The sequence below is a fragment of the Manduca sexta genome, chromosome 28 (genome assembly GCF_014839805.1).
Source record: "Manduca sexta isolate Smith_Timp_Sample1 chromosome 28, JHU_Msex_v1.0, whole genome shotgun sequence".
Lineage (NCBI taxonomy): Eukaryota > Metazoa > Arthropoda > Insecta > Lepidoptera > Sphingidae > Manduca > Manduca sexta.
In genome coordinates, this window is record NC_051142.1 from 7,907,609 (window position 1) to 7,930,986 (window position 23,378).

The 23,378-nt window shown below is 33.9% G+C and overlaps 1 protein-coding gene across 3 annotated transcripts in view; it reads left to right on the forward strand.

Annotated features, from left to right (window-relative positions):
* LOC115450652 (multidrug resistance-associated protein 4) overlaps positions 1-23,378 on the forward strand; it is a 41,374-nt gene that overhangs the window by 15,772 nt on the left and 2,224 nt on the right. For 2 of the 3 annotated variants that reach the window (XM_030178708.2, XM_037444448.1), the window contains exons 2-23: positions 11,054-11,188; positions 11,770-11,974; positions 12,051-12,276; positions 12,767-12,864; positions 13,139-13,336; positions 13,690-13,816; positions 15,326-15,475; positions 15,594-15,790; positions 16,002-16,166; positions 16,531-16,668; positions 17,590-17,757; positions 17,920-18,066; positions 18,366-18,589; positions 18,726-18,856; positions 19,052-19,261; positions 19,562-19,792; positions 20,054-20,160; positions 20,332-20,455; positions 20,571-20,741; positions 20,975-21,102; positions 21,375-21,497; positions 21,748-21,870. In XM_030178708.2, coding sequence (XP_030034568.1) covers positions 11,054-11,188; positions 11,770-11,974; positions 12,051-12,276; positions 12,767-12,864; positions 13,139-13,336; positions 13,690-13,816; positions 15,326-15,475; positions 15,594-15,790; positions 16,002-16,166; positions 16,531-16,668; positions 17,590-17,757; positions 17,920-18,066; positions 18,366-18,589; positions 18,726-18,856; positions 19,052-19,261; positions 19,562-19,792; positions 20,054-20,160; positions 20,332-20,455; positions 20,571-20,741; positions 20,975-21,102; positions 21,375-21,497; positions 21,748-21,870 — 3,526 coding nt within the window. Of the gene's footprint in view, positions 1-11,053; positions 11,189-11,769; positions 11,975-12,050; positions 12,277-12,766; positions 12,865-13,138; positions 13,337-13,689; positions 13,817-14,190; positions 14,318-15,325; positions 15,476-15,593; positions 15,791-16,001; positions 16,167-16,530; positions 16,669-17,589; positions 17,758-17,919; positions 18,067-18,365; positions 18,590-18,725; positions 18,857-19,051; positions 19,262-19,561; positions 19,793-20,053; positions 20,161-20,331; positions 20,456-20,570; positions 20,742-20,974; positions 21,103-21,374; positions 21,498-21,747; positions 21,871-23,378 lie in introns of all 3 variants that reach the window. The other variant, XM_030178709.2, reaches the window with a different exon arrangement.

Genomic DNA, 23,378 nt, shown 5'->3' on the forward strand with positions numbered 1-23,378 from the left:
GATCTTAGAATCTCAAATAGTTATATAAAGAACAAAAATCAAGTTGTCATTTTAGCTTGTTTTCAGCGCAGTCGGCATTGTTAAACAACACTCGGCTGTCAAAATCCGTCAAATGCTATGAATTAAGAAGTATAACATCTCATATGATTTCTGTTTATTAAATAGAGAAGGCCTTAACATACTGACTTTAATTTGACAGCGTCTCAGCTGATATCACGCTTCAGAACGAAACTGTGTTGCTTATTTTGTTTTATATAAGGTTGCATCTATATTATTAATACGGACCTATAACTAATAATCCTTACTAAAAGCTGAACAGTGTGTTCATTACACCTTAATTCATATTTTGTAATTATATTAAAGAATATCATGTGAATTGTGAAAGAACTCTTGGTTTCGTCAATGGTCCACTTTACCTATAACAGTTCCACGTGCATGCATTATTTAATTTTTTTATAAAGAAATCCCTGTATGTAGTTTATCCATTATACGTTAAACGCATGCAGCTCTCAATGGCTTATATAAACATTAACAGCAGCCTCAAACGACTCACTCACGCGGCGCGGGCGCGTTCCCTCATACAATCTATAAAAACCAGCCATGTTGACATTTTTATATGATAATATTACCGTACACATGGGCACGAATTTTACATTCGGAAATGGCTATATTACAAGCAGAATAAATACTATTTTGAGATTAGGTGGCAAAGCACTTTCATTCAACTGTTCGTGTATGAAAACAATTTAAAAGAAGAATGTAACTGTCAAAAAATTCGCTGTTGTGAAGTTGGCCTTGTTTAATCACTTGGGCGGCGCGCAGACGCTGCAAATTGTTGTTGAGAAACTAAGCGATAGAAAACCAAGAAGCCAAGTAAATGATGATGTAATGCCTACAAAAATTTACTTTAAGAAACGCTGTATACTATTATTTCATATATGCAGGACATTAATATATTAAATACACTTTAGATAAAAAAAAAAACAATCCATAAGTTGCGATCTTCAATCATAATTATTTCGATAATGTTGAAAGAAGCCATTAAGATGGTATAATTACATTATAGCACCAACTAAATTAAAGAATAATGAATGTAATTTATATGTAGTCCTATTAACGTATGAAAACTTTACGTAAGGTATTCATACGGTGTATCATACAATCAATATGAATAAAATTCATATTTAAATATTATATATAATTTACGCGTTTTATAATAAATGACTTTATTATGTCGATTAAGTCTAAAGGATCTTCATATTTCTTTTAAAATATATTTTGTGATATTTTGCGTAGTAATCATCCTTCTGCCGCCTTTACTAAAGCATGCGTCGCAACTGTCCGTCGCTAATTAGTTTTTCCTGCCCTGACCTTTAACAAAAGACTACATATTATATATTTTCATAGTTTTCTATGTTAATTTAGTAAGCGTTACAAAATCTATAAAATGTTACCTTTTACAGTTCTTAAAATTTTTTGAGAATTTTATTGTTCCAATAAGAAAATCAAATAGTTTGTGGTAACGCACTTATACTATACAAGTATGTGAATAAGAAATAATAGATCATGATGTCTATTTTCCTTATTCATTCGATTCAGCTTAAACAAATATGCACAGACATGGCAAACTGGCTTGTTAATGATTCGTTAAAGTTTGGTTTCAATATTTTATTCATCATTTCAATAAAAACCAGTGCGAGTCGGACTCGCGCACCGAGGGTTCCGTACAAACCTGCGGGTAAGTAAAAGTTCACTCATCGCGACAATCGAATCATAGTTATGGTATTTTTTTGCAAAATTAAATCCATAACATTACAATATGGAAAGCCGGAGGAACATAAACTAAAGACATAGGTCTAAAAAATAAACTTTATCTAATTAGGCCGACTGGGAGCACCCTTTAGGTTTTGATTCCCTTGCGAGTAGTTGCGAGTTTGAAAATATACGGCTTAAATTGCTGTTTCTTTTAATTGCGTTGACATAGAAGTTTAATTTTGTTACAGCTTAAAGGTATTATAGACCTGAGTATTTCATATGAATTTCAATTCAATGCCTCTACGCGTTCATGAGGAAAGGGGTAGTAACTTTAAAATGATTAAAAATATTTTTATTATATGATGTAACTAAAAAGGTACGGTTTTTTGCAATTTTTTCTTTATCTGTACTATAAGACGTTGCTTTGTACCTAATTTCAAGATTCTGAGTTCACGGGAAGTAAGCTTTTGCTTTTGATTCCCTTACGAGTTTCGAAAATTTACGACATAATCGGCTGTATCTTTTGATTGCGTTGGCTTAGAAGTTTGATTTTTTCACAGCTCCAAGGGACAGACCTGAGTATTTGATATAAATTTTAGCTTAATAACTCCACGCGTTCCTAAGAAAAAGGGTCTTGACAGACGGATGAACGGACGGACGGACGAACAATAAAGTGATCCTACAAGGGTTCCGCGTTTCCTTTTGAGATATGGAACCTTAATTATAAATTTGATGCACTTATCTAGCACATTAATCCTTTAAAAGCAGTTTCGGTAACGTAAACAGCATTAGGTACTCCAACCTACAAAACTCATCGGAAAGTCCCGACTAGGTAACTGATTTGATAATTACGAACTTAATAAAATCAAACAAGTTCATAAACACAAAAATCATTAACAAGTTAAACCATTAAGAAGTTGAATAAACTAATTATTCACCCTAATTACGAAGCGATCACACGCGTACAGAATGACGCATGATAAAGTGTTACAAAAGATTTCATATTCTAAGAGGATAAGAAATCCAAAAACATTTCAGAATTGAGATCCGGTCTGATGATATCAGTGACGCAAAATATACTTACATATGTTACATATTATAGAATCAGCTGTTCGTAAAAATCATAAACATAAATAAAAAAAATTATACGTGTTTTAGTACTGGTAACAAAACCACAACTATCTTTTTATAAAGAATGTTTTAAGGTTTACAAAAAGGTGTCGCACACTACGCAGGAACTATAAAATATCTTTTATTAACGCGATTAAGGTGTCTATAAAATTCAATTTACTACTTGTAATCATTCTGCCTGCGTGGTGTAGCGTGCGCGGCACAATGCCTCCTTATGTTCACTGGTTCCAATCCTTGGTCAGGCAAATTAAGATCGGGTTTTCTGATCAGTATTAGCCCAAAGACTTAAATTTGTACCGGTTATGGCAATACGCTCACATCTTCTATCATATCATGAAACGAAACACACAAGACATAAAATGTTAGTCCTGGTTGCATTTCTGCCTATCCCATCGCAGATAAACGCACGATGTGTGTGTGTGTGTGTGTGTAGTCATTCTGGGCAACAAGTCGACAGCGTCTGCGCAGCATTTAAATTTATTTTTTTATATGTCTGTTGAAAGATGTTAAACCTAGCTATCATACACTAGTGATTGTTTTAAGCAGAGTCTACCTGTAACCTTCGATCGGAACAAGTTCATGATACGCATATCCTTGTTTACATGCCTAGTAAAGATGAATCCGAACGTCCGCAATTCCATAATTATTTTAGTTAGCATAATATCCATAAGTTATTTGTAATGTTTGTAAATTTGTAACATTATTCAGAATTGCGTTTATTTTTCAGCTGCCATTAATTTATTTTTGTTAATTATCTGGCAATAGTCTAGTTGGGTGTGAAATTGACTGCGGAGACCAATGTCCGCAGTTTCAAAACCCAAGGGAACACACCTCTGATTTTTGTAAAATTATGTATTCTTTGTGAATTATCGCTTGCTTTAACGGTGAAGGAAAACATGCATACCTGAGAAGTTCTCTATAGGAATTTTGTGGGTGTGTGAAGTCTGCCAATTCGCACTGGGCCAGCGTGGTGGACTAGGCCTTATCCCTCTCAGTAGTAGATGAGGGCCGCCATCAGTATATAAATACAGGACTGATATTAATCGTCTTATTACATTGTTCTTGTGGCAGCATACCTACTTACGCTCTGAACCGAAGTTTCTCAGTTCACTAACACGTAGGTACAGTGAATTAAATTTCTCATATTATTCACTTACTTGGCTGTTTTAGTCAAGACAAATATACTTAAATAAATATAACAGATTTTCCAAGCTATGAAGGATTTTAAGTTTAATTATCAAAAACAATTGCTATTTCATGTCTCCTATGTTGAATTATTTATGATTTATTTTTACACGTTACGGCGAACGAGAATCGTTTATTGGGACCAATAAAGTTTTGTTATAATTTTTTATACTTATAGTAGTAATATTTTTGGCCAAGCCAAATCCATCGCCTGAAAAAATACTTTTTTCTCCAAATACATGATCATTGATATGTTATTTTTAAGGATTATAACTTTTGTACTGCTGAATCTCCTTAGATTACCCGTGGACTAAGTTATATCGTGATATAATATACATTTTTGATCTCATCTAATTCAAATTAAATATACACAAAACTTAGATTTAGTTTAAATGTCTATAAAGTTGTTACTGCGGAAAGGCTTTAGAATATCCTAATATAAATCTTAGATATTTCTTGGAGATGGTTGCAACAATGACTCCGTGAGGCATATATTACGGATTCCAGTTTAATGACGTACGAGTGTTCTCACGCTGTTTACCTTCACCGTTAGAGCGCGATATGTAAATATATATACTTAAGTGCACGCTCATAGACGCATGACATGATAAGACACACGTGGACCAGCTGAGCTGTTGGGGATCAATTGATTAAAATCTGATTGGAATCGGTTATAAATATCCCTCGCAATGTCCGTCAATAGAGGTTTATGTATGTAGTACATTGTACATCTAACAACAGATGCTATATGATGTCAAGGTTAACAATAATAAGTTATTAATATAGTTATTACTGTTTTATTATACATTCGTATTTTACTGTTAAACTATAAAATTATAAGGCGCTTCTCCACCGGATCTGTCGACGCGACTGGAATCGGAACCGTGGGTCGCTAACTGATATATTTCTCTATCTGTTCGGTTACCACACTAGGCCTGCCCTTGTGGCTCAAAGTCAAGAATATTCATTCATTCCTTACAATGTCGAATTTAAAGCTCTAGCTAGTCTTTTTTCAGTTTTTGTGTATTTTCTTGTTTCTTCTCTATCTCTTCTAAAGTATCTTCTATAATTTGGATAACACCAATTTTTTTGTTGCCCAAATGACAAAGTTCTGTGTTCTCTATCGTTGTTCTTGTTTAATAACATTTGCTTCATAACCGTAGACATTGGCAGATTACCAGAAACAGGTGCATGTGATAATTTGATAAATGGTATCGTGAATTGCATAACATCATTTAAATAGTACTGTTTCTTCTCATATACGTCAGATCCACTTCTTCCTGTTTTCATATTTCGTTTCGAATATTCCACCATTTTTATTTACATTCAGTTCCTGAAAATGTTGACTCCTGCGTACATGCCAATCCCATTTATATAACAGAATGGTAAATGATGTCGAAACGCCTCAACTATCTGCTGTGGAATTTACTTTATTATATAGGAGTTCTAAGTGGAAAACACAAAAGTAGAAATGTTTTCTGTCACCGGTTTAAGCAATTTCAATTATAAATCTTATTACTCTATTCTGGTTGCCGTGACGAGACTGGTTTATTAACATTTATTAAAATATGTTATGCTAGAATAAACAGTAATGAAAGATTTCTTTAGAGCTTCTACCATAAACCACGGGGTTCACAATAATAAGGCTCAACATACAACATCAAACTTGCATTTGTATACATAAATGATGAAAATTACAAAGGATACGATCTGTAATTTTCCACCATAAAAACAATGGATTATGATCTCGAAATAAAGGTCTTGAACATTAAATTAAAAGTTCTATTTATTTAGCGATATTTTACCAACCATCACATAATTCAAATGCTTACCTATATGTGACCTCTGCTTATAATTAATTTAAGTAGAGTCTGCTTTTACTTAACTAGAATTTCATCTAGCGGGGAACTGACAGGGGGAATGCTTTTGTATTCCTTTTTTATACTTTGCTGGTTGCCCTAGTTTTAGAACCGTTTGACCTTTTTGTCTCCAGCGCATAAAACACAAAAAAGGAGTAAACATGTCAAATGCCACATGACTGACCTACATAAAATTATTCATGGCAACTATATTAAGGTTCTTCATGTCCATGATATCCTCTATTTTGTAAAATTAAAGTTAATAGGTATAATATACAATTTCGTTTAAGTTTTCATTTAAATCAAAAACTAGTTAAGATTACTGATTGCTAATTCATTACCATAATTTATTATAATGTCCATTCTATGTCCATTATATAAAACAACAATTGCATAAGAACTCTATGAAATAAAGGATATATCCCAAATCACGAGACCATAATCACCTATAATTATAAAGATTGTGTACAGCAACGGCAAGCCGAAATAAGGACAAGGTGACGCAACGATGACCGACGGTATTGACTGGCGTTATATCTAAATCAAAAAAACATAACATGTATTTAAGCGGCAAACAATTAAATAAACTAATGAAAAAATCTTGCGCTCCAACCATAGTATGACAAATACATCAAATTAATTCTGTCATTCTTGATAACCATAAAATTATTTTAACAATTTTTATAATGAAATTCGTCGTTTGTACTTTATGCAATGTTACTTCATTCCATCGATTTAAATAATAATTATAAGAAACTTATAATGAGAATAGCGTTTTCAAAGAGAAATATATTAAACATACTGCTAATTATTTAGTTTTAGATTATTGGTTTTTACTTATAAACATATACATTAAATGATGGAAATTATAATAATAGTTTATTTTTGTGCTGAGAGCACCTCTATATTATAACATAAAGAATTCTGAGACAACAGTAACTGGAATTTAACTTACATACATACCAATGCACATCACAAAATACACATTTCGGTCATTCATTTCAAATTAATTCAATGATGTGAAAATTGACGCACTAATATGCGGTTACGTCCATCTGTAAAGTGCCCTCTCATTAACATAGGAATGCTGCAAGCGTGTCAAACTGTTGATAATGATATAGAACGGGGACTATATTTTTTATGATAAAATATAAATACCTAAAGTTGGCTGATTAAGAGCCACAGAATGAAAAGAATCAAAATAAAAAAGTATGTTAGAAAACAATTGAAATTGAATCTATAGATAATTAAAAATATCTATCTTTATACTTCGTTTGCTAACTATAATTTTTGCAATGAGGCTATCGATTCAAGCATACGGCGCATATTCTTCACATTAGGTTTTTGGTTTCACAGATACCCTAGAACTGGGTGAAGCCGATCACGATCATCTGCTTGATTGCTAGTCGCTTGCTTTCACTAGGGGTAGAATTGACAATCGAATTCAACCATAACACTAAACGTAATTACGAACAATGAAGCTTTTATCAATTATTATCCATTGAATGGAATACAACGTATTACATTCGTAATCTGTAGCAATAGTACTAACTACTTCCTAGATCATTGCACGGATATCTCAAACAGAGCATAACATCTGTTGACGCAAAGACTCTACACTGATGAGTATAAGTTAACAAATATTTATCAGAACTAGCCCTCGATGCATAGTAAAAACAATTATGCAAATCGCATCGGCGGCGTGCCAAAGTACTATCAATGGGGGAATGCGCGTACGCATCCAACGTACATATTATACCGGTTTGGTATCACTTTATCAAATACATGAGGCGACGCTTTCACCAGCAATTAATTTACATATCTAATTATTCTTGAGGTTGTCTTTGCATAACAAACGTGAACACAGTTGCCATGAACTACAAAATACCATAATTTACTATCAAGAAATTGATTTTATTGACATTTGACATTAACGTGACCATAGCGACAACAAAATACACACAAACTTATAAAATCAATCAAACATTAACAATTACGCGCTAATATTTTCCACTTCAGAATATTATTGGGCCGTTTACGTGATACAATTATCATGCCTATTATTACGTAATGAAAATTATACTATCTATTGCAAATTCATTAAAGTTAATGATATGTATTTTTTTTTTAATTAAGGTTTTCTCCATGACGCAGCTAGTAAATAGTGCTCTGAGAACGGTCAAGCCGCAGATTAGATCTCTATATAGAGTTGAATGTATGATCTACAACAAATACTTTGGCTTTGCGTTTCGGACCAAAACTCCGTCATATTGGATATCCGTGACAAAGGGCTTAAGTGAGATCAAGACAATGTAAATAACTGACAATGTTGGGTGTCGCTAATTAATGTCATAGTTGTGGTCATAGGTTAGTTTGGTACCCAGTAAACTTGCTAGTAAAAATCGATAATTTAAACCATTTAACCAACACAATAAAATATAAATACCAAACTAAATGTAATGACAAAAAATATCTTGTGGTCATGACGTGACGTAAAACCGAAAAAATTTTACATGCTTGTACTTTTTGCGATTAGATCATTACAAGACTACTTGTTAATTAAAACACGTAGTATTTTATATATAGACGCTGATGCAGGATTGTAAATAAGCAATAATAAACAGTAGTTCCTATGCATCTTAAAAGCCTCTCCAACAAAACTGAATATTTGTGGTAAACTTTAAGTTTTATAACAAAAAAACATCACTCAAACTACTTAGTATCTGCTACTACTACATCATTTTATAGTTACTTATACATTTTGTTCATATTTTATTATTGTTATTCATACATTAATTAAATCAGAAGATTTACTTACATACATACATACATAACATCACGCATTTTATCCCCGAAGGGGTATGCAGAGGCGCAACTAGGGCACCCACTTTTCGCCAAGTATGTTCCGTCCCATGATGTGATAGGGGGCGAGCCTAACGCCATATCGGGCACAAATTCCAGACTCCGGGCTGATACTGAGCAGAAAAACCCAAATATCACTTTGCCCGACCCGGGATTCGAACTCAGGACCTCAGAGTGCTATTGTACCGGACATGCAATACAACTACGCCACCGAGGCAGTCAGAAGATTTACTTTCCCTAAGAAAGTGGCTTTAAAAAATTAAAACGGTTTTCCTATGAAATTTGTAAGTGTCAAAAATACATTCTTCGGTTTTCAATGTTCTAGGAAATATTCATAAAATCTATCTTTAAATACAATTTATTAAATATTTATAAACAATGTGATTTACCTATAATTAAACTTTAAATTTCATAAAACTAAAATAAAATTGTTTACCAAAGGTTTTCATATACACAAATATGAACCATACAAAGTCAAAATCAAATGGTATTTGATCGTTAATAATAAACATTCTAAAAAGATGAGAGCCTTGAGAAGTATAAATTGCGTGACTTCGTCTGATAGATGAAGCAATAGGGAGGTAATGTGGATTGTGCATTCTATACTATGTACTTAAATTATGAAAATTAACAATTAGTAATTAGAGATGTTTTATATATATGGAAATTAGGGAACGCAATACAACAGCTTCCCATTATCAAAAACTACTTAGTACTCATATTTAAATTCGTCTGTAGGTCTTACGGCGCGACGCTACGGGTGCACTACGAACCAAACAGTATATTATGTTGCCTTATATTGGTATTGTTTCTCACCAAAAGTCATAAATTGATGAGTTGAGAATTGTTTCGACTAATTGCTTAACTAATCAATTTAGTTGGAGCGAGTCTCAACTGGACAGTTGATTAGTTAAATAATTAGTTGAAACAACTATAAATTTCATATTAGTAATGCATATTATTGTAAAACAATTATGGTAGTCATCTGATCAATTTCTTAAAAGAAAGATAAATTTATTCTACATCATAGACTCTTGGGAATCACGTTTATTGTTGCAACGAAAACTATTCTAATTATGTTTTTGTTTGAGTATCACGTGTCGGGCTTCAGTCGGTGTTCCATCCATCATTTCCATCCATTTATCCACCAGGATAACTTAGCGGTTGAAGCGAAGGACGACAGAAATAAGATTACACTGATTTAGCTAGGCTCCAACAACACATCATCGCGTCGCTAGTTTGATTAAACACATCTAATCCTTGTACCTAATGATTAAATCTTTATCAGTAATTTATTTCATCCATCACAAACAACAACTTAACAATCTCATTATATAAACAAATTTTATCGAAAGATTTGCTACTTTGACAGAAATAATATTTTTATTTCATTTAAAATATTACGAACGTCATATTATATACTATGTTCACTCAAACCGTTAAAATATAGATTTAACACGGAATTAAACTATCGGTTATTATTAAAGTGTGTACAGAACAATCTCTCACGAATCACGATTGGTGAGTTCGCATATTTTATAAACAATGTCACGATCACGAACTGTGTTTCTTATTTAGCGTGCGTCCTGTGGCGTCGGCGCTCGGGGTACTCGCATGCTTTAAAATGACGCATAATTTATTAGCACTTTTCACTAACTTGTAAATCTTGACACGACTACTATGTCAAGGTGTTACAACTTCAGTTTGCACACTTATCGAAACTATCGTGTCGAAGGGCCAGTTATTTAAATTTACTGAACCCAATAAAGATGAGGAGCCGTGTAATATTATTAGTGAAACGCCCATCTGCTTATTCAATTTCAGATCATAAAATTATGGTAACATTCCATGCCCCATCTTATTTGTGAGAGTGTCCGGAATAGTAAACTTGAACTATGTGAACTACTTATTTAATATAACTTTATAAGATCCGTCCCAATTTTTCAACAATGTTAATACATACGAATCCAAAAAAAAAATTACTCCACGGAAACTAAACACTAAGACCTATTAGCGAAGTCCATATAACCCGATTTCTGCCGGTTTCCCTTTATGTAGATTGTAGAATCAAATGATCATTAGAACGATTTGAAGACCGCATTCATATATATTAGTTACCTACATTTGGCGTCGGGTTCCCTTTCGAAAAATTTCACCTTTCGACACTGCTAAGGACTAAGTTATTTTACGCGATATATATTGTAACATGCACTATTTAGGTAATTAGATTACAGTACTTATTACGTATGCTTTTGTTACAGAAAATGGTTGGAAGAAATAGCATTAGCTAACAAGAAAGGACGAAAGCCGTCACTACTCCGTGCAATGACCAAGGCGTTTTGGATGAGTTACGCTCCTTCTGGGATTATGTTCCTCATACAAGCTCTAATACTCAAGTAAGCAATTCTGTATACCTTATAATTATAACTTCTATGCTCTTTAATCACATTAAATAATTAAAAAAGTTTAATCAAAATAATAATTTCATAAAATATCTATATCCACGGCACTATATCCATATCAATATATATTTGTAATACACTTCACCATCAGAAATATATGATCAACTTATCGATAGGTACCTATTACCATTATGGTTGAGGATTACCCCAAAAGACCTTGATTAAATGGATACAAATAGTAAGAATCTTATTGTGTTGAATGTGACGGAAGATATCGCTGAGAAATCTTACAACCTAAATTATGCAACTTGTATAACAATGAATCCTCATTTGTTCATTGTCCTGCCTTAGTCATTATTATTATTATCGAACTAGCTGTTTCTCTCCAGTTGGTTACGCTTACAATCTATTAAAATTTTATTATTTGGTAGACCTTTTTATTGATTGATTCATCAATTTATGTATTGCAATTATTGATCTTTTTATTTCTAATATGATTTAATTACTATTCCCTACTCTTTTTATTCCTCGTTACTTTTAGTGACAAGGTTTTAATTATTAATGTCTATATGCAGGCCTTTCCAACCAGTGGCGTTAAGTATGATGCTCTCGTACTGGGAGCCTGGCTCTGACATGTCGTACGAGCAAGCCGTATACTGTGCCACTGCCGTGATTGTTATGTCGCTGCTCATAGCGTTCCTCAACCATCATGGAACCTACTCCACGCAGCAATTTGGAATGAAAGTTCGCATAGCCGCCTGTTCTCTTATATACAGAAAGGTGAGGTGGTATATGTTTGGCTTTAATTCGATTAGTCTATATCTATTAAATTTATTTATAATCTTTTTCTTTTTAGGTTATGCGCATGAGCTCTGGCGCTTTAGCGCAAACAACAGCGGGTCAAGTGGTGAACCTTCTCTCGAACGATGTAAATCGGTTTGATTACGCGTTCATCTACACCCATTTTATTTGGCTCCTACCGCTTCAAGTCATCGTCGTATGCTATCTCATCTACATTAAAATTGGATACGCCGCTATAGTTGGAGTCATCGGAATCGTATTGCAAACAATACCTGTACAGTGTATGTTTAATTTTATATGTATTCCAATCACTTCTTGTTATTTATACCTCGAAGTATATTGCGTATTCGGAATATTAATACATTGTACTTAGTAACATGTAGGTACGTCGAAGCTATTTATGAATGAAATTAAATGCATAAAGACAAACATAATATTGTAATAGTGCATCGAAAAATAATGTCGAAAAAACAATGCCTAAAAGCGGTTACAAAAGAATAAGATTAGGTATATTGTGGTTCTTCCTATGGATTAAAATATAGAACTTAGAAGATATCATTCACAAAGTCAGAGTTGTGTGCCCTTGGGATTTGAACCTGCGGACATTCGTCTTCGCAGTCCGTTCCACACCCAACTAGGCTATCGCCGCTTTTACGATTTTACATAATAATAATAATATTATGTAAAATCGTAATTCTTTTCCTCAATACACGACGATGGGTGAAGAGCCCTCTATAATAAATTTAAATAATATTATTATTGATCTTGTAGCTTACATGAGTAAATTGGCTGCCAGACTTCGAATGAGGACCGCTTGCAAAACAGACGAGCGAGTGCGCATCATGGACGAAATCATCAGCGGCATGCAGGTATATTGGTTACAATTACTGATCGACGAACTAAACGATGCAATAACAAATTTGCTACTTATTGATGCAATTATAGTTGTATACATATAAATCTTTCATGATTCATAATATTTTATAAAAGCACGGCGAACTGACTTCACTGCATCCAGTGGTAAGTGGAGTGGTGTCCATATATTATAGTATTAATTGACGAGAAACGATTACCCTTCGCTAGGCGACACAATTTTGCCAACCGCTTTAATCCGTATATCACTAAATTCAAGCATTGTTCCAGGTGATCAAAATGTACGCCTGGGAAAAACCATTCGAACAAGTTGTAGCCATGGCTAGGAAGAACGAGATCACCTGCATCACATCGGCTTCGTACCTGCGCGGAGTGTACCTCAGCTTCATGGTGTTCACGGAGCGACTAACACTATACATCACGCTCCTGTCCTACTCCCTGTTCGGTTATCAAGTTACTGCGGATATTGTAAGTAGAACTTTGAGGTTATGCTATTCAGAATAACTTTCAATTTTATTTATGGTCCAAATTTTAATTAATGTTGCCTAAATTATATTGGGCAGCGGACTGGGTTCGATTTCGAGATTGGTCGAGTAACATTTTATCTTAATTCATGTAACTTAATTTGCCCATGATTGGCTTCTCGATGGGATTTATGGTAGGCAGGCGTTCACTTCGTAAAAACTAAGCCAAATAGCCAATAAAAATGTACCGTGCCAACGCAACATTAAAGTGCCTTTCGAGCAGGCTGAAGGATTTTAATAATTGAAGTGTTGTGTCTATATTTGTTGGGATAGGTGTTATAAATATACAATTTACAGGTATTCCCATTGGCGCAATTCTTCAACACATTGCAAGGAACACTATCGATAATCATGTCAAATGCCGTGTCCTTTTTGGCCGAGGCGCTGATCTCAGTGCAACGCCTCGAGGCGTTCATGCTGTTCGGTACGTGAGACCCCCCGGTCTCCTGGCCTAACCTAATGCTTGCGACATTGAACTCACGCTGTCGTCTTACTACCGCTTCGACGAGTCCGATGTATAACTAGACTCGCTACTGTTAATAACACTATACTTATCTTCACTACTGGAAACTTAAACGCAATCTTTTAACTAATTAACTCTCTTAAATTATCAGCGCCTATCTGCTACGTCCAAATATATTATTATTGCCACGTAGGTCCATAATATTATAACTAAATTTAATATAAGCAAAACATGTTCACGTACCGCGTTGTAAAAAACAAATTGGTGTGTGGAACAAAGCGGGAATGGAAGTTCAGAGAATAAAATATTCTCATGGACCGTAACAATTTTCACAGGCGTTCCCGATGGCGCAAATGTTCAACCTGCTTCAAATGACTCTGTCTTACACAATGCCGAATACTCTTTCCATGACAATGGAGTCGTATACTTCTATACGCCGTATAGAGAGAATTTTACTTTCGGGTATGATATAAATAATTAGTAATGTGTTAACGTCATCTTCAAGGTGAAGTTATTGCTTTGAAAATGGACAATAAATAAACTGTACCAGAACATTTGTGTTAACATAGCCGTGTGATAATATCTTTGTGCACTTACAATATACTGATCTATCTAAAGCCTCATTTATACTTATCAATTATTGCTAGCAATAATCGTAGGCAACTATTGTTAACGTATATGAGCATTTTGATAAATATTCGAAACACGATTATTGCAAGCAATTGCTTTGTGTAAATGCGGTTTAAGACTAAAATTAAATAATAGGTAAATAGTAATGCTAATCTTTTCTAACAACCCTTTCTAGAAGCTTACTAATCAATTAACTACTAATTTTATCTTCGGGCACCACATAAAATAATATGACGATTTAGACGAGAGGAGAACTTTTGTATAGTACCTACCTATATAAATTAGTACGACTTTCGAATTAAGAAAATTTTCTGTCTCGAAACTTTAATAAATAAAAAACACAAATCACGCATTCATCCCAGAAGGGGTAGACAAAAGTGCAACCAGGACACCCACTCTTGGCCTATGTGTTCTATCCAACGTGATAGGGTGTTTAATAAATAAATAGAACTTTATCTTTTATGTTTAATATATTATATTCGTCAATAAAATAAAGCATTAATGTATTAGAAAGAAGTATAATCACACAAAATTAAACAAATAAAACATTTTTAAGTTTGCTCACTACATCATGATCATTATTTATTTTTACATGCAAATGAAAGCAAAATGTGTAAATAACTCATTATATACACATATGTAAAAAAAATATAGTATACGCAGATAATACGAGCAATTTAAAGTGGCCGGCCTGAAATTAGCCACAAGACAAGTAGGGAGTATTATTTTATAGATAGCCTAAAAGAAGATATTATAGAGCTAACTTTAGGCCGCCAAAGTAAATTGCGTTAAATGTTTCATTGTACCTTTTGATTAAAGTATCATTACGTATTTTAACAGATGAAAGAGAAGACCTTCGAAGCGTTCCAGACGTAGATATTGCTAAATTAGTACAAAGCGTGGAAAAACAAAAAAATAAGAATTTAAGTGAAGTTGACCTGCGTCCCAATACATTTAAAAAAATCGACGTGGAAGGAATTTATAATCCCGGTAAATAAATACTTTGCTTAAAAAAATATACTAAATCACATTTGAAAAAGGAAGGCAACACATAAACTAGATCGCTTAATAACTATGAATTCCAAGTTGATTTATACAAATATTTCAGGGTTTGAATGCACTGAGAAAGGGTTAATGGCTCATCAACCACTGTCTGCCATGGTCGTGAACCCCGACACAGGCATCGCGTTACAAGACGTGTTTGCAAACTGGACAGAAGATGGGCCAGCGACGCTGCATGATATTAACATTACCGTTCCAAAGGGAAAGCTTTGTGCTATTATCGGCTCTGTTGGATCTGGAAAGGTCAATTAACTAATTATTTATTGATTTGAAACTATAATGATTTGAGCATGTTATTATTATTACATTTAAAGAATAAAACTAACTGCTTATTTAAAGTTTACAAATAAATTAAATACAGTCGTACCGCTACAGGGAGTGAAGACAATATTTATTAATATAATTGTGATGATGCTCATATGTTAAACCTGACGTAGAACTATCTGTATTCCAGAGTTCGATCCTACAACTACTTTTGAATGAACTCCGAGCAACAAGCGGTCGTATTTACCTGTCTGGTCCCCTGGCTTACGCGTGCCAGGAGCCGTGGCTCTTCGTGGCCACTGTCCGACAGAATATTTTGTTTGGATTGCCTTACAATTCCAAAAAGTACAAGGAGGTAAATTATGAACTTTTATAAATAACATAAAATATAGTTCAATGCATTGGTTTTATTTAATTACACACAAAATAATATCAGCCCTATACTATAATACTGTCCCACTGTGGGGCACGGGCCTACTCTACTACTGAGAGGGAATAGGCCTTAGCCCACCACGCTGGCCAAGTGCGGGTTGGTAGACTTCACATACCCTCGCGAAAATTCCTAATAGAGAATTTCTCAAGTATGCAGGATGAAGCATGAAGGATGCAAAATCTTCGAAACATCGAGAGACAAAATTATTTTTTCGCAATAAAATATATTTACTTGTTTTATTACTAAACGACTTATTTGTAGAGCTAAAAGGTATATTTGTGATCAGGTGGTAAGAGTATGTGCGCTGCAGAAAGACTTTCAACAATTCCCTCATGGTGACCAAACTTTGGTGGGGGAACGAGGAGCGTCCTTATCTGGAGGGCAAAGAGCTCGCATCAATCTTGCCAGAGCTGTTTACAGACAAGTAAGTGCAAGACTGAAGTCAGATGGAAAAATATGACTATTTTTACCCACGGCCTGTAATATAAAAATTTAATTTTTTTTTTCTTATCCATTACACGTATTATAAAAGTTTGGTTATTATACTTAATGTAAACTAAAATAATACAAAACTTTTCAATTAGTATTTTTTGTGTCGAATAAATTCCAAGCAATGATGAATTTATGTAAATGTTCTTCCTAAAATACGCAATCTAATAATAATATGTATACAGGTGTTTGATATTATATCAACATTGGTTTGTAATGACGTGCTCAGTGCGAACAAATATCCCAAAAATAGTAATAACTGTTCAAAGTTTGGAAAACCGCCCTGAAATTTAAACCTTAATACTAAATACTACTACTAGTTAATACTAAATACTACATAATTATAAAAGGTATAAACAAAAGGACAACGGAAACAAACGGTCATAACACGGATAAATGAACATAATTTTTTTAACCTAATTTGAAAGGCACTTTATTTCACTTTAATTCAAAGTATAACATTTATTGATTTCTATCTACATGCAACTACATTGAATTATGTAAGATTATAAGATGAAAGTTGCTTGTTGTTATTTTTTGTTTCAATGATGAGTACCGTAATGTTATACTTACAACTCTTTTCTTACAATAAACAAAATAAGTCGCTTACACATATAATGTGTTGTTACCGTATAAATAAAAACGTAACCTAGGTGAAATTTTTCAGTATGATCTAGAGAAATCATTGGATATTACGATAACTTATCATTCTCGTACGGCTTCAGTAATTTATGTAAAATATTTAATTTCAATAAATAATTGAAAAGTTGAACTACATACAAAATTGACTCAGTATGACTCTACCAGAGACGTGGCACCTTTCTTCAAATGCTTCTAATCTGTTATAAAATTTCAGGCAGATATCTACCTTCTTGATGATCCGTTGTCAGCTGTTGACGCCCACGTCGGCCGCCAACTGTTCGACGAGTGTATTAACGGATACCTCCGCCACACCACGCGTATCCTCGTCACCCACCAACTGCACTACCTCAAAGCCGCTGATTACATCGTCATCATGAACAACGTAAGTTAATGAATGCAAGTAGTTTTGAATTCAAATTTTACCAAATGAAAGTCGAAGTTGAAATAGAGTACCTACTTAAATTTGAATCCCGGTATATAATTTTAACTGTTAAGTTAATTGACCATTCTACAACAGTGTTATCATATATTTATAATTCTCCAGGGCACAGTCGATGCCAGCGGCACTTATGAAGAACTATTGACCTCAGGCAAAGACTTCGCAAAATTACTGTCTTCCTCACAAGACGAGAATCAGGATGAAGCTGAAACTGAAAAACCGCCGCCAATGTCCAGAAGAACATCGGCAAGAGTAAGCATAATAAGATAAAAAAAAACCAGGAACATAAACCGTCACTGTTATTTTCGTACTTTTTCTTAGTTATTGTCAGTTTCTAGATTTTTGGGCGATTTTACTGTTACCGTTGAAGAGGCATGGCGTTTTCTGATTTATTAAGCTTATCTTAGGCATGCTATTCAAATCCAAAACCTTTATTTTCATGCTTTTTTATTATTTATTTTCCCATCATTTTCGCATTCACTTTAAACGGACCGGGCGCAATGCTTCTCGTCTTATAATGTACTAAAAGTCTCAATTATTATAATGTGTAGCTATCAACCACTCGTCGGCCGTCACTGTCAGAATCGACGACTGGGTACGAGGTGCCCGCGCAGGAGATGGAGGAAGAGCAGCGCGAGTCCGGCTCGATGGGCTGGCATGTGTACAAGGCATACCTAAAGGCGGGCGGGAGAACGCCGCGGCTGCTCTTCATGATCTTCCTGCTGGTCATAGGACAGCTGTCCGCCACGCTCTGCGACTACTGGGTCACGTTCTGGTAAATTTGCTTGCATTTTTTTTAAATCTAAGTAATCTAAGTGGAATAATTAAAAAAGAAGTGATACGTTGATGAAACTATACTAAGCACTTGTGACACGAGATACGAGAATAATTTTATATTTTTTATTCATCAGGACAAACGAAGTTACAATACAGAAAGAAAAGGAGACGAACGGCACAACCAAAGAATACGATAACGTTATATCGCCAAAGAATAGCACCTTTAATATATCACATTACTTCTCTGGGGTGACTTTAGACCCAGGTACTGGTCAGAAGTGAAATAATTATTTTTATAATTTTAAAATAATTAAGTAAAAACTAAATGATACAAAATCAATTTCGATAGATAGTAGTCAAACCTTGAAGAATAATCCTCGCCTATCAAGTTTAAAATAATCTGCCATTTGAAATTGTATAATATGAAATAATGAAGCTAGCATTACATTGCCGTCTGCAGACCTAGACATCCACGCGTACATCGGTCCGCTAGACACATCGCAGTACCTGTACGTGTACTCGGCGCTGATCGTATGCTGCATTTTCTTCATCACGGCGCGCGCGTTCATGTTCTTCAAGGTGTGCATGACCGTCTCCCGAAACCTGCACAACGACATGTTCCACTCCATGCTGAGAGGCGTCATGCGGTTCTTCGATACCAACTCCTCAGGTTTGATAGCTATTTTTATTATTCTTGTAATTTAACATATTATGTATATTGTATGTATATTGAAGATAATCGAAATGGCATAGAATTTAAAATAATTTACTGTAAAAACCTATATAGATGGCGTAGAAACCCTTTTTAGTCGCTAATGGTGTCGCTAATTACGATTTTAAACCATATTCTCGGAGTAAGATCAACATCACTACTTAAATTATGATTTTGAATATCTATGCGACTATTGAACCTGCCTAATTTATAACTTTTACAACACTGTCGTTTACATATATAAATGATTTGTTTCAGGACGTATTCTTAATCGCTTCTCCAAAGACATCGGTGCTCTCGACGAGTTATTACCACGTTTCCTTCTAGAATGTATTCAGATATACTTGGTGATGTTCAGTATCCTCGCTCTCAACGCAGCAGCTTTAATATGGACTCTTCTGCCAACTACTATCATTCTTCTTTTGTTCTACGTAATTCTGCAAATCTATCTAAAATCAGCACAGTCTATTAAACGTCTTGAAGGCACAAGTGAGTACACTAAATAACTCTATAAACTTAACAATTATTTTAGTAGCCCTTAAAATGACTGTTTGATAAATAGGAGAAGGCATTTATATAATATTATCTACTTTCCTAATATGCTTCCTCTTTTATTGCTACAATGCCATCATGGTGATAATTATACAGAAGCCTTTTTTATTCTTTAGTGGTCATTGTCTATAAATTACCCATAGATATTAGGTATTTTATATTAAATAATTTAATAATAAGCTATTAATGTTATTTTAGCGCGCAGTCCTGTATTTTCACACATGACGGCAACTCTTAATGGAATTAGTACCATCAGATCATCAGGTGCACAACAAAGGCTGATTCAAGAATTTGACAAATTCCAGGTCAGCCGAATATTTTGATAAACATGTGGACATCCATACTCTTCGAATTAATAGTACTTCAAACTTTGATATTTTTAACGGAAAAAATACATTTGCCATTTCATTTTAAAGGCTTGATTATATCATTATATAACAATTGTCGTTCTATAGATAATTTGTTGAAAATTTTAGGATATTCACACATCTACATGGAGCAGCTACTTAGCAAGCGGCGTCACTCTTGGTTTTTGGTTGGACTTCATATGCGTGTTATATTTGGCAATAGTCATAGTGGCTTTCTTAGTCATCGACAGCAGTGAGTTCAAAAAAAATATTACAAAATGATTTTAATTTCATAGTTGTACATATTCAAAAATAAAAGCCTATTTTGAGTCTTATTTTATTATTTTGATATTGTATTTTTTTTACAGAAACAATATTTTCTGGTAACGTCGGTCTTGCCATATCACAGACGTTGATTCTCACTGGAATGCTCCAGTTTGGAGTACGTCAGACGGCTGAAGTAATTTCTCAAATGACTAGCGTCGAGCGCATACTACAGTACACACACATTGAAAGAGAACCGCAATGGGATAAAGGAGGTTTGTAGATAACTACACCGGAATTCTCGAAACAGTAAAGTTACAAGTTTAATTGAAAATTAAAACTTATGCTTTTTGGGAGAAATAGGCTAAAAAAAACAAGCTAATGTTTAGGCCATACTATGTTATGCATTATGCAAGCCAATCTCAGAATACAAATGTGTTAATCTATCTAAAAATACAAGCTGAAATTCAACGCCGTATCGCATAGCATTAATAATATTTTATTTCAGCGAGGGAAACTCCGAAAGATTGGCCTTGGAATGGACGCATCGAATTTCGAAATTGCTTCATGAAATATTCTCCGGAGGATTTACCCGTGCTTAAAAATCTTAACCTAATTATTGAGAGTGGATGGAAGGTAAGAAATTATAAAACATTTTTTTACACAATATATCCGGAAAAGTAGTGGGCTGGTGCACTTTTGCGGAACAGTGGGTTACCATTTACTACTACCAACATTTCGATCCAGGGGCCAATTATGTTTGTAAACAAATTTTTAGCTGTTGTATATTGAGCAACATACATTTTTATGAAATGAAAAAAAGCAATCTTTAACACCTGTCAATAAAACCTAAAACGAAATAAAATAGCAATAATTGAAGAGTATTGAAAAACTTTTATGTCATCCAGGTTGGTATAGTAGGCAGGACGGGTGCTGGTAAATCGTCACTTATCTCTTCTTTATTCCGGCTCGCTATTGTGGAGGGAGAAGTGCTTATTGACGACATCGACACGGGATACTTGGCTCTACAGGTAACGGCAAATGTTTTAATACTTTTAAAGTTCAGAAACGATAGCTATTAATACTTTTGTATCCTAGAAAATTTTAAATCATGTAGAAGTTTTTGACATAATAACTATAACTATTACAAAAAATCAAGGATATAAAATTAAAAGTTCTCATAGTGTAATGTCACAATCTGAATCCATTTCCGAATAGTTCCCAGGTCATCGTAAGTATATAATATTTATATTGTGCTACATTATAGTAAATTGCTTATAGGAACTGCGGTCGAAGATATCGATAATTCCTCAAGAGCCAGTACTATTTTCTGCTACTGTGAGATATAACTTGGATCCCTTCGACAACTATTCTGATGAAGAACTATGGAAGGCTATAGAAGCTGTAAGTATAATGTCAAAAAGAAATTAAAAATTCAGTAAAAGTGTTTTTTTTTACCTACGCCATGCCACATTATTTACTACTTGAAAAATACATTTGCCAAATTAGCGTGACTTCAATCTCCATTGCGTTAACAATTGATTAACGACTATATATGAGGAAACGTAATCAACCCTTTGACCGCCACAGGCAGCGAAGCCAAAGTACGCGTCGTACGACAAGCCATTTTTCATTACATGAAGCCAGTGGCGATGTAAAACTCGGGTACTACTAAATATCGATAAAATTATAATTCGAAATATTAATAATTTTGCATAGATAAATGTGCTATTATAATTTAATTATTTAATAAAATTTGCCATGACTTTTAATTATCATTCCCATAAAAAACCAAAAATTACGAAATTCTCGATTATGCTAATAGCACATCTTTAAAATGGGACCCTGTCGCTTAAAACCGACGATAGTGGACTATTCCATAGAAAATGTTAATAGTTTAGGGTTGTAGTTTTATTAATCAAAGGTTATGGATTTCAAGTTGTTCCCATTCTTCTTCTCCACGATAGTTTCAGATTGTATTGATAAATTTAAGTTTCCTAATGTTCTTTCTCCATACTTAAACTTTTGGAATTCAAATACCACCATACTAGTGAAATACTTGTTTCTGTCCTCTAGTGGCCTTACACAAAACAATCGCGTGGTGGGAACCTGTCAACATTTGCCTCGAATTGATTTTTAGAAATTCATCTGTATTTTGTGAAACATCCTTCACACTAAACAGCTTATTCCGCAATTTTCCTTAAAATTTCCGTTTCTTCAGTTTGGATTTTTTTCGGGAAATCCAACAGTAAACTTAGCGATAATTGTTGAGCATATCCCACACTACAAACATTTAAAAGGGACAACGGCGAGGCGTTAGCTCCAATGAAAGATGGATTTTAATTACTAGCGTGCTACAAACTCAATTAAAATGAAAACTAATAAATAACATAATTTATTTTTGATTAAATGGTGTTTATTATGCAAATGGCTCATAATAATAACTACTTTCAATTATTTGTATTGATTGAAGTCAGTTAATTACGTAGTTTAATAAATGAATATCGAGTTTTACCTCATCACTAAATCACTTTAAAGCGATTATGGCGTCTAGCGGGTCTATATTTCTACGACTAATAAAAAATAAAATTTGAAGATTATACGACAGAGAACAAGCTTTTGTTTTATTCGCTTAAATTTGGTATACGGATGATATTAAAAAACTGTTAATACTATTATTTACTATATTTCCTGTAAATACAAGTAAAAAGTGATGTCGCCTCAAAGCGTCGTTAACAGTTTTGTCACTTATTTTTTAAGCCTGTAGACGACGTTAGCGATTAAAAGGTATACATATATTTCGCTTTAAAAATATGTAATTAATTCCTCAAGTAAAAGATTTAAACGTCGTCACACATAACCAATGGATGTACTTAACTGAAGCTAGAAATCGGTATTTAATATCCGAGATA